The 12,998-nt window shown below is 41.5% G+C and overlaps 1 protein-coding gene across 1 annotated transcript in view; it reads right to left on the bottom strand.

Annotated features, from left to right (window-relative positions):
- Positions 1–4,585: 4,585 nt before the first annotated feature.
- The window catches only part of xpo6 (exportin 6), a 62,934-nt gene continuing 54,521 nt past the window's right edge, over positions 4,586–12,998 (bottom strand). Inside the window, exons 21-24 of the mRNA XM_021624327.3 lie at positions 12,803–12,964; positions 10,041–10,139; positions 5,841–6,071; positions 4,586–5,285 (exon numbers count right to left, since the gene is read on the bottom strand). Of these exons, the coding sequence (XP_021480002.1) occupies positions 5,184–5,285; positions 5,841–6,071; positions 10,041–10,139; positions 12,803–12,964 (594 nt within the window). The 3' untranslated portion in view covers positions 4,586–5,183. The remainder of the gene's footprint in view (positions 5,286–5,840; positions 6,072–10,040; positions 10,140–12,802; positions 12,965–12,998) is intronic.

Here is a 12,998-nt window from a genome sequence, read left to right as displayed (position 1 = left end):
TTTCAGAATCAGGCTGTGTTGATGTTTTTCAGCAGAAGGGACTGGGAGACTAGTCAGTATCGAAGCAAAGATGAATGGAGCAAGGTACAGCGAAATCCTTGATGAAAACCTGCTCCAGAGTGCTCAGGACCTCAGACTGGGGCAAAGTTTCACCTTTCAACAGGACAACGAGCCTAAGCACACAGCCAAGACAGCGCCAGGAGTGGCTTCGGGACAAGTCTCTGAATGTCCTTGAGTGGCCCAGCCAGAGCCCGGACTTGAGCCCGATCGAACATCACTGGAGAGACATGATAATAGCTGTGCAGCGGCGCTCTCCATCCAACCTGACAGGGCTTGAGAGGATCTGCAGAGAAGAATAGGAGAAACTCCCCAAATACAGGTGTAGGGTCATACCCAAGAAGACTCAAGCCTGTAATTGCTGCATAAGTTGCTTCAACAAAGTACTGAATACTTACGTAAATATATTTTTGTATTTATTTCGATACATTTGCTAAAATTACAAAAAAAAATGTTTTTGCTTTGTCATTATGGGGTATTGTGTGTAGATTGATGAGGGGGAAAAATTATTTAATCAATTTTAGAATAAGGCTGTAACGTAACATTTGGAAAAAGTAGAGGGTTCTGAATACTTTCTGAATGCACTGTACCTATTTAAAAAGATACCCATTGAAGATGCATGTCATTGGCCTACATCCTCAACTGTTGCCAGATTTTTTTTTCTGACACTTATTTGGTTGAATAAAAAACTAAAATACATTAATGCCTGGTTTCGGCCCTTATTTTTAATAACAATTAAGTGTTGGAGTCAGACTCTAGATTAAGATTAAAGGGCAATTTTGTTCTAAAAGAAGACAAACCAATATTAGGCGTATAATACTAGTTTCGTTTCATTATCATCATCGTTAAAATAATAGCTATAAAAAAATAGATTTAAGAAAGTCATCTTTTTTTAAACGAAATGAACTACAACAGAATTAGGGCTTCACCTAGACTTGTAGGCTAAAAGTTCCAAACTGTTGGCAAGTGCAGGGAGCAGAACTCCCATGGTTAAATGATTAAAATTGCCCTTGAGTCCCATCCACCCCTTTGGAAGCTAAACAAACACGTAACATCATGTTAACAAACAAAGAGTGGGTCATTTACCTGAAAGAGAAGACAAAATTGGAGCAAGTAAAAAGACAAAGTCTAGGGTCACGGTCACACTGGATTAAAAAGAATAACCCAGAACAATCCATATTCCCTTCTCCAAGTACAGTGTTTGTAGAGCTAAGGCTAAGCATTTCCATTGCAATGAATCCTAACCAAACTGAACTTTCTTCATTTCTGGTGACGAAGAACAAGCAAGGCATGTCATATGAGAGAAACACACAGGTACAAACACACCTACAGGAAACAATTTATCCACAGTAAATATCAATACCTTTTTTTTTTGTTAGGGGGTAGATCAGATTTAATATTGCTGATAGATTGTAGCTTCCAATGTAATTGTCTGCATCATACATACAAAAAAAACACACATATTATATATATATACATATATACACACACACACACAGGCATATATACAAATACACACACATATATACACACATATATATATATATATACACACACACACACACATACAGGCATACATACAAAAACACACATACATATACATACATGCATACAAAAAAAAAAAAAAAAACACTGCTCAAAAAAATAAAGGGAACACTAAAATAACACATCCTAGATCTGAATGAATGAAATATTCTTATTAAATACTTTTTTCTTTACATAGTTGAATGTGCTGACAACAAAATCACACACAAATTATCAATGGAAATCAAATTTATCAACCCATGGAGGTCTGGATTTGGAGTCACACTCAAAATTAAAGTGGAAACCACACTACAGGCTGATCCAACTTTGATGTAATGTCCTTAAAACAAGTCAAAATGAGGCTCAGTAGTGTGTGTGGCCTCCACGTGCCTGTATGACCTCCCTACAACGCCTGGGCATGCTCCTGATGAGGTGGGGGATGGTCTCCTGAGGGATCTCCTCCCAGACCTGGACTAAAGCATCCGCCAACTCCTGGACAGTCTGTGGTGCAACGTGGCGTTGTTGGATGGAGCGAGACATCCCAGATGTGCTCAATTGGATTCAGGTCTGGGGAACGGGCGGGCCAGTCCATAGCATCAGAACTGCTGACACACTCCAGCCACATGAGGTCTAGCATTGTCTTGCATTAGGAGGAACCCAGGGCCAACCGCACCAGCATATGGTCTCACAAGGGGTCTGAGGATCTCATCTCGGTACCTAATGGCAGTCAGGCTACCTCTGGCGAGCACATCTTTGGGGGGCTGTGCGGCAGCACAGGCAGCAGAACGTTCTCCACGGCGTCTCCAGACTGTCACATGTGCTCAGTGTGAACCTGCTTTCATCTGTGAAGAGCACAGGGTGCCAGTGGCGAATTTTCCAATCTTGGTGTTCTCTGGCAAATGCCAAACGTCCTGCACGGTGTTGGGCTGTAAGCACAACCCCCCCCTGTGGACGTCGGGCCCTCATACCACCCTCATGGAGTCTGTTTCTGACCGTTTGAGCAGACACATGCACATTTGTGGCCTGCTGGAGGTCATTTTGCAGGGCTCTGGCAGTGCTCCTCCTGCTCCTCCTTGCACAAAGGCGAAAGTGACCAAAACATCAGCCAGGAAGCATAGGAACTGAGAAGTGGTCTGTGGTCCCCACCTTTATTGGGGGTGTCTTGCTAATTGCCTGTAATTTCCACCTGTTGTCTATTCCATTTGCACAACAGCATGTGACATTTATTGTCAATCAGTGTTGCTTCCTAAGTGGACAGTTTGATTTAACAGAATTGTGATTGACTTGGAGTTACATTGTGTTGTTTAAGTGTTCCCTTTATTTTTTTGATCAGTGTATATATATATATATATATATATACACACATACATACATACATACATATACACACACACACATATATATATAATATATATTATACATACATACATATATATACACACACATATATACACACACACATACATACATACTACACACACACACATATATATTTAACAAACACACGCATACATATATGTATATATACACACACACACACTTATGTCTATAAATACATATATGTACATACACACACATATATGTATATACATATATACACACACACACACACACATATATATACATACATACATGCACACACATGTATAAATACATACATACACACACAAGTACATACATAGGGACGCCATGTGGTTGCTAGCAAGCCAACAGCAAATGTTAGATTTTGTATATATTTATCTCCAATATAATCATCGATAGTTAATAAATAATATACACAACACAGTGACCAGGAAGCATCAGGCGCTGCTCAGCGGGCGACCTGCGTTGATCTTGCCAATCACTGCACTATTTCCACATATAGCCAAGTCAATGAAATATTGTCACACAACATTGAACTTTCACAGCAGTATAAAAACCTTGCAACCAAATCATTGCACATTTACGGCATATGGTTAATTAATCCACACGTCAACAAGCTGATATTGAGAACAGGGGGGGGGGGGGGCACAGTTATGTTATGGGGAAGGGAAGGGTAACGACCGAGATCCACAGAGAAAGTTGGGGCGATAAAACAACGGAGGCCCATTCATTTTCAATGGAGGGAAGAGAAGTGGGCGGGGGGAGCATGGGCGAGGGAACATGGACAGGGCGGGACCACATTTAGGGAAAGCTTAACTTTATGCAAATATTTTGCAGAATCACAGCACTATCGACCAATCAATGCTCATTATAGCTTCCAGACCCTACTGGATTGGCTGTTGATACCGAGCATGCTTGATAGTTTGCTAGCACCCACATGAGGGTGACGCTAGTGGAAATCCGAATTTCATTAAGAGTCCTTAAACTGTCAATTTTGTTTTTCATTCATTTCTGTGTTTGATGTCATGTCTGGCCTATGTCATATCTCTCACCCTATCGCAGTTAAGGTCGAAATGGTCCATTTCAATGTTAAAAAAAATATGCCTTGTGGGGTTAGACCTATACATTCAATATGTATTTATTGTCTGATGTATTTGCTTAACGTACAAGAAAATGCACTGCGCTAGGTTGAACAGTGAAAATATCCATAGCTTAATAAAATATATTTTTGAGTTTTAGCCTGTCTATGTGCTCTTAGCCAACTCCTTTGTTGTTGCTTAGTCAAATGAACTAATTCAGAATTATTGGAGCACACACAGGGCCGGGTATCCCAGATACAGATTATATATATTTTTTTAAATTCAGTTAAGAACAAATTCTTATTTACAGATTAGGCCTAGTCCTGGACTAAAAAACATTTTTTATTTAGAATCCAGGAAACCGGAACCCAGGGTGGTATTGTCAGTTCTGGAGAACCCCTTGTGAATGCAGGTTTTTTATTCCAACCTTATAATAAATTGTGATCATTGTACATTGCTTTCTTTTAAAGTCTACTTGTCATTGTTGTTGCAATTCTTTCAAATGTAATCGCAAGATTCAGTGTCACGTCATAGCACAAAAACAAATGAACAAAAACAAAACATTTTTTTATTTTTTATAAACTTTATTAATTAAGCATAGTTTCTTCTGTTTCAGAATGGAATGATATGAAAGACATTAAGTTGAAAGTCTGTCTCCTTTGGAGATGAAAAACTGAAGGCAAGATCAATAAAAGCGTACAAGTTTGTTTTAAAAACTCAAAATCGAGTTGGAAAGTGCTGAGTCCCAGCCTGGCCTTGTCGCAGAGGCCTGGGACGGAAGGCCTGGCTCAGACCGCTTCAGTCTGGGTTTAAATTGGGTCTAGACAAGACCAGATCTGCCTATCTTGCCGCCCATCAATTTGGCCTCGTCATCATCAATGGCAACAGACAAGTGAAGGAGGGCGTTGCTAAAAAAAATAAAATAATAAAACCCTCTACAGCAGAAATGAAGCTCCTAGAGCACAACCGCCAGTCCGTACTTTTCTCTGAGAATCTTCAACCCAAAAGACAGGCCAGCCCATGTGGAGTTCCTATCCCCCTGGGAGGCTCAATAGAGGTGGTGGCTCAGAATTAGAGGGGGTAAATAGGAGGGGAGCGGGCAGCACTGGTTTGGATAGACCCCAATGTTGAAAATCTGAGCTGTTTGGAGTGGGCGATGTGCTATAGCTTGACAGTGCCAGTGGGAAGGCTGCTGTTACACAATCTGTAATAACGTAGGTCATTTACCAGTCTGTGCACACTCTGAGTGAAGGAGGGCAAGTCCTAAAACGAGAGAGAACGAAAGAGAGGCACTGGTTACAAAGAGAGGCACTTTCACAAAAATTTGAAATTTAAACATCCAATGTACAAGAACACCCATTGGAACTATCCCACCAGTGTGTGCTAGTGTATATATTGGAAAAGAGACAATGTAAATTGTATGTTGCATATGGGAGTTTTTGTTTATAAGCACACATACTGTGCCCCCTGGCCCTCCTCCAGTCCCGAATATGGGCCATGGGAAATTTAGACATTTTGTTGCACATATGCAAAGTCACATGCATAACAGATTTTATGGTAATTAAACAATTGCATCCTGTCATACTCTAAGCATTCAGTTCAAATAGGAAAATCTGAGATACAACAATGCTACCGGTTTTCCACTCATATTTCTCAGTCCAGAGTCTCTGATAATTCCAAGAGCACATAACCATATCATATTTGGCTAATACCCCACCACCATCACCTCTTTTACTATGAAACACAGTATACCCTACCCTAGACTCCCACCGCCGCGGCCATAACCCACTCTATAAACCAATTCCCATTAAGTCTTACCCGCTCCAGTTTAAAATTGCGGCCGAGCACCGCCCGCTGGTTGGCGTCCACACCCTGGCAGCCGTTGAGGAACTCGGGCATGAAGGCAGAGTAGAACGCATCGAAGTCCACGGAGGCCATGTTGTACACTGCCAGGGCGATCTCCTCTTGGAGCAGGTCGTGACTTTTGTGGAGGAGCACCTGTAGGAGCACGTTGATGAAATGAAACAGCATGGAGGTCCGGAACAGCTTCTGGAATACACACACAGACAGAAAGAACAGTGTGGCCAAACACCAAGTTAGAATCATTCAATTTAATTCCATGCATTTTCATTGTCCCCAAATGAATTATTTAAATTCCACGCATCGTTATTGTCCACAATGGCGATCACTGAATGTAACTCTTGACCAACTCACACTTCAGGCAAAAAGTTAGTTCACCTTCAAGAAAGTAATAAAATAACCTCTAATGCCATTTTCCTGATGACGCAAACTAAATTATTCCGCTGCTCTATCGTTATACATCAGTCTGAGACTGCCATCATTGAAGTCGTTTGTTGTGACATCAAAATGAGGGGTGTAGTACAAAACAAAGTCATCAGCGATTGGATCATCTAACCAATCAGAGTATCAAAGCCAATGATGAATTTACCCACGTGTTCTGGCCCAACCCATTGGCTTCTGCAAGCAATCAGACGGTCTAGAATGGATCCAGACCAATTGTGGAGAAGAAACTAACGTCCGTGGGGCAAGCAGCATTTGGCCGGAGTAAGGAGCTGGGTAGCCAGGCAAATCGACCATATAAACTGGACAGATACTAATCCCAGAGAATGCTTATATTATTCTGTCAGGTACTGTAACTGTCTGTCCATTATTTAAATGTTGATTATGTCATCAATGTAAAATGTAGTTGTAAGGTCTTTTTAGTTCTGTGTTGGACCACAGGAAAATTAGCTGATGTAATTTTGGGGCAGCAGGTAGTCTAGTGGTTAGAGGGTTGGGCCAGTAACCGAAAGGTTACTAGATTGAATCTCCAAAGTAAAAATCTGTCCTTCTGCCTCTGAACAAGGTAGTTAACCCACTGTTCCTAGGCCGTCATTGTAAATAAGAATTTGTTCTTTACTGACTTGCCTAGTTAAATAAAGGTTAACTAAATAAAAAAAGTGGATCCTAATAAAATGGACATTAGACATTTGTTTACAGATCATGTGCAAACAGCATCCAGTCCTTTGGAAAGTTTTCAGACCACTTTACTTTTTCCACATTTTGGTACGTTACACCCTTACTCTAAAATTGATTAAATTGCCCCCCTCAATCTACACACAATACCCCATAATGACAAAGCAAAAACAGGTTTTTATAAATGTTCGTTAAATTTATAATTAAAAACAGAAATATCACATTTACGTAAGTATTCAGACCCTTTACTCAGTACTTTGTTGAAGCAACTTCGGCAGCGATTACAGCATCGAGTCTTGGGTATGACGCTACAAGCTTGGAAGACCTGTATTTGGGGAGGTTCTCCCATTCTTCTCTGCAGATCCTCTCATGCTCTGTCAGGTTGGATCGGGAGCGCTGCTACACAGCTATTTTCAGGTCTCTCCAGAGATGTTGCATCGGGTTCAAGTACAGGCTTTGGCTGAGCCACTCAAGTATATTCAGAAACTTGGCCCGAAGCCACTCCTGCGTTGTCTTAGGGTCGTTGTCCTGATGGAAGGTGAACCTTCGCCCCAGTCTGAGGTCCTGAGCGGTCTGGAGCAGGTATTCATCAAGGATCTCTTTGTACTTTGTTTTGTTCATCTTTCAGTCAATCCTGACTAGTCTTCCAGTCTCTGCCGCTGAAAAACATCAACACAGCATGATGCTGCCACCACCATGCTTCGCCGTAAAGATGGTGCCAGGTTTCATCCAGACGTGATGGTTAGCATTCAGGGCAAAACGTTCAAGCTTGGTTTCATCAGACCAGACAATCTTGTTTCTTATGGTCTGTGTCCTTTAGGAGCATTTTGGCAAACTCCAAGCGGGCTGTCATGGGCCTTTTACTGAGGAGTGGCTTCCGTCTGGCCACTCTACCATAAAGGCCTGCCTGACTGGTGGAGTTCTGCAGAGATGGTTATCCTTCTGGAAGGCACTCCCATCTCCACAGAGGAACTCTGGAGCTCTATCAGAGTGACCATCAGGTTCTTGGTCACCTCCCTGACCAAGGCCGTTCTCCCCCGATTGCTCAGTTTGGCCGGACGTCCAGCTCTAGGAAGAGTCTTGCTGGTTCCAAATATCTTCCATTTTAGAATGATGGCCGCCAATGTGTTCTTGGGGACCTTTAATGCTGCAGCCATTTTTTGGTACCCTTCCCAAGATTGGTGCCTTGACACAATCCTGTTTTGGAGGTATACCGACAATTCCTTCAACCTTATGGCTTGGTTTTTGCTCTGACACGAACTGTCAACTGTGGGACCTTATATAGAAAGGTGTGTGCCTTTCCAAATCATGTCCAATCAATACAACTTAACACAGGTGGACTCCGATCAAGTAGTTGAAACAGGATGCACCTGAGCTCAATTTCGAGTGTCATAGCAAAGGGGCTGAATACTTATGTAAATAAGGTATCCGTTTTTTTATTTAATACACTTGCAAAAATGTACAAAAAAAAAATGTTTTCGCTTTGTCATTATGGGGTGTGTAGATTGCTGAGGAATTGTTTTTATATAATGAATTTTAGAATAAGGCTGTAACGTAACAAAATGTGGGAAAAGTCAAGGGGTCTGACTACTTTCCGAAGGCACTGTAAATGCATGAAACAAACGGTAAGATGATAAGAGTAGTCTAGGAAATGATTTAAAAACAGGATATACTTGGCTAGTTGTTGACCACAAATCGATCACAATATTTACTACTTCATAGTTCTACTTCATAGTTCATAGTTCTCTCAGCATTTAGTGCTGCTATCATGACTGATAGACTGTGTGATAATAATAGCATACACCATCATGACGTGTAATGTCAACGTTGTATTTATGTTGTTTTATATTATGGCAATCATAGAAATACACTACATGACCAAAAGTATGTGGACGCCTGCTTGTCGAACATCTCATTCTAAAATCATTGGCATTAATATGGAGTTGGTCCCCTCTTTGCTACTATAACAGCCTCCACTCTTCTGGGAAGGCTTTGAACTAGATGGTGGAACATTGCTGCGGGGACTTGCTTCCATTCAGCCACAAGAGCATTAGTGAGGTCGAGCACTGATGTTGGGCAATTAGGCCTGGCTTGCAGTTGGTTCCAATTCATCCCAAAGTTTATCAATGGGTTTGAGGTCAGGGCTCTGTGCAGGCCAGTGAAGTTCTTCCACACTGATTTTGACAAACTTCTGTTAGTGGATTGTCAATGTGACGCTGAAACAGGAAAGGGACTTCCCCAAGCCGTTGCCACAAAGTTGGAAGCACAGAATTGTCTAGAATGTCATTGTATGCTGTAGCGTTACGATTTCCCTAAGGGGCTTAGCCCAAACCATGAAAAACAGCCTCAGACCATTATTCCTACTGCACCAAACCTTACAGTTGGCACTATGCATTGGGGCAGGTAGCGTTCTCCTGGCATCCACCAAACCCAGATTTGTCCGTCGGACTGTCAGATGGTAGAGCGGCATTCATCACTCCAGAGAACAAATTTCCACTGCTCCAGAGTACAATGGCGGTGAGCTTTACACCACGCCAACCGACGTGATCTTAGGCGTGGCCTACCACTTCGCGGCTGAGCCGCTCATAGACGTTTCCACTTCACAATAACAGCATTTACAGTTGACCGGGGCAGCTCTAGCAGGGCAGAAATTTTATGAACTGACTTGATGGAAAGGTGGTATTTTATGACAGTGCGACGTTGCAAGTCACTGAGCTCTTCAGTAATGCCATTCTACTGCCAATGTTTGTCTATTGAGATTGCATAGATGTGTGCTCGATTTTATACACCTGTCAGCAATGAGTGTGAAAAAAGCCAAATCCACTCATTTGAAGGTGTGTCCACATACTTTTGTATATATAGTTTAGAATTAGATAGCAATAGAAAAGTAATCATATTTTCATGATGACAACAATATTAGATGAGGTTATTAAGTTGGACCATACAAATAAAGTGTCACAAAGCAGAGACAAAGGGTAATTTTGGAGCAACAATAAATGCACTTTAGGAGCTAATGGTATGGCATATAAGAGCTGAACTCACTCTGTGGTAGAGCTTGTGCTTGCTGTTGAGGGACTCCAAGTAAGAGAGGTTCTGCTTGAAGATGTGGATGTCTGGCTGCAGGAAAGACTGCCCAAAAGCCTGGAGAAACAGATTTGAGCCCATGTCAGGGAATTCTACAGTCCTGTCCAAAAACAACCCATAACCCATTCACCCTAGATACTGAAATAACTGGATAGTTATAATCCAGGGTTGGTCAATTCGAATTGAAGGCAGTTCATTCAGAAAGAGGAAAAACATGTGAAATTAATAGCTTCTACTTTTCAGGTTATTGAGAAGTCATTGAAATCAAGCTTAATTCCTGAATTGACTGAATTCAATTTGAATTGACCACAATCCTCTATAAGCAACATGGTATCGTTATATATATATATATATAACAATTTTTTCAACAGAACATCTTACAAATGGCAGCAACATGCTGGATTGTGAGTACAACTTACATTTGAAAATAGGCAAAAAGCTTATCATAGCTCTACAATGGAAAGGCTAGGAGGTGGAATTTTCTGCACATTGCTTAATGATTAGAAGGGTGCTATAAACCAATTATATCATGTACATGAAGTAAATATAAAAAAAGGCTATTATTAACTTGGCGTTGCAGTTTCGTTTAGACATTTTTGGAAATGTATTGACAAATTCACTAAAGCGCCGTTTCTATTAGCACTTTGAAGTCAATCCGGGTTGGGCTGGCCTTGGTGGACTTGTTTGAATTGCGTTTCCACTGCCTCAAAAAATAAATAATGTCATGTTGTTAGGTAGCCAATATGTGACGTGCAGCTGGCTTCGCTAATGAAGAATTGAATTCACCCTCACCATGCTGTAACTAACATTACCACATACTCATGCCAGCGCCAGCCAGACTCATATACAGTGCCTTGCGAAAGTATTCGGCCCCCTTGAACTTTGCGACCTTTTGCCACATTTCAGGCTTCAAACAAAGATATAAAACTGTATTTTTTTGTGAAGAATCAACAACAAGTGGGACACAATCATGAAGTGGAACGACATTTATTGGATATTTCAAACTTTTTTAACAAATCAAAAACTGAAAAATTGGGCGTGCAAAATTATTCAGCCCCCTTAAGTTAATACTTTGTAGCGCCACCTTTTGCTGCGATTACAGCTGTAAGTCGCTTGGGGTATGTCTCTATCAGTTTTGCACATCGAGAGACTGACATTTTTTCCCATTCCTCCTTGCAAAACAGCTCGAGCTCAGTGAGGTTGGATGGAGAGCATTTGTGAACAGCAGTTTTCAGTTCTTTCCACAGATTCTCGATTGGATTCAGGTCTGGACTTTGACTTGGCCATTCTAACACCTGGATATGTTTATTTTTGAACCATTCCATTGTAGATTTTGCTTTATGTTTTGGATCATTGTCTTGTTGGAAGACAAATCTCCGTCCCAGTCTCAGGTCTTTTGCAGACTCCATCAGGTTTTCTTCCAGAATGGTCCTGTATTTGGCTCCATCCATCTTCCCATCAATTTTAACCATCTTCCCTGTCCCTGCTGAAGAAAAGCAGGCCCAAACCATGATGCTGCCACCACCATGTTTGACAGTGGGGATGGTGTGTTCAGCTGTGTTGCTTTTATGCCAAACATAATGTTTTGCATTGTTGCCAGAAAGTTCAATTTTGGTTTCATCTGACCAGAGCACCTTCTTCCACATGTTTGTTGTGTCTCCCAGGTGGCTTGTGGCAAACTTTAAACAACACTTTTTATGGATATCTTTAAGAAATGGCTTTCTTCTTGCTACTCTTCCATAAAGGCCAGATTTGTGCAATATACGACTGATTGTTGTCCTATGGACAGAGTCTCCCACCTCAGCTGTAGATCTCTGCAGTTCATCCAGAGTGATCATGGGCCTCTTGGCTGCATCTCTGATCAGTCTTCTCCTTGTATGAGCTGAAAGTTTAGAGGGACGGCCAGGTCTTGGTAGATTTGCAGTGGTCTGATACTCCTTCCATTTCAATATTATCGCTTGCACAGTGCTCCTTGGGATGTTTAAAGCTTGGGAAATCTTTTTGTATCCAAATCCGGCTTTAAACTTCTTCACAACAGTATCTCGGACCTGCCTGGTGTGTTCCTTGTTCTTCATGATGCTCTCTGCGCTTTTGACGGACCTCTGAGACTATCACAGTGCAGGTGCATTTACACGGAGACTTGATTACACACAGGTGGATTGTATTTATCATCATTAGTCATTTAGGTCAACATTGGATCATTCAGAGATCCTCACTGAACTTCTGGAGAGAGTTTGCTGCACTGAAAGTAAAGGGGCTGAATAATTTTGCACGCCCAATTTTTCAGTTTTTGATTTGTTAAAAAAGTTTGAAATATCCAATAAATGTCGTTTCCACTTCATGATTGTGTCCCACTTGTTGTTGATTCTTCACAAAAAAATACAGTTTTATATCTTTATGTTTGAAGCCTGAAATGTGGCAAAAGGTCGCAAAGTTCAAGGGGGCCGAATACTTTCGCAAGGCACTGTATTTAGCGTGCTAACGTTCTCTATGACCTGGCCAGCTAAAATTAAACTGATTTGCTAGCTAATGTTAGGTAGCTAGCATTTGAGGGCTGACCGTTCTCATAAAAGTTTATTGTGTAGTGCAAAAATGAATGAAGGACCCAGCTATGGTGGTAATTCGTGTCATGTCTGACAACTGCAGTAGTACTATCTAACATCAACAAGCACAGACGAGCTAGCTAAACATGGTGTGAGCATCTCCCCCCAAACACACACCTGCATGGCAGCACTAAACTGGGCCTCATTCTCCATGGCCTCCTCGGCCGATCCCCTCTGCACACTGGCTAGGACAGAGGTCTTGAAGAAGTACCTCCAGTTATGGTGAAGCACCTGGTATAGCAGCTCAAACATCTCTGCTTTGACATCTGGAGAGGAACGCTGTGGAACAGACAAAGAAATCACAATAGACCTT

The sequence above is a fragment of the Oncorhynchus mykiss genome, chromosome 12 (assembly GCF_057628025.1).
Source record: "Oncorhynchus mykiss isolate SJ-2025 chromosome 12, ASM5762802v1, whole genome shotgun sequence".
In the NCBI taxonomy this organism is placed as follows: Eukaryota; Metazoa; Chordata; class Actinopteri; order Salmoniformes; family Salmonidae; genus Oncorhynchus; species Oncorhynchus mykiss.
Note: the sequence above shows the minus strand (reverse complement) of the source record. Positions and strands in the feature narration are given on the sequence as shown.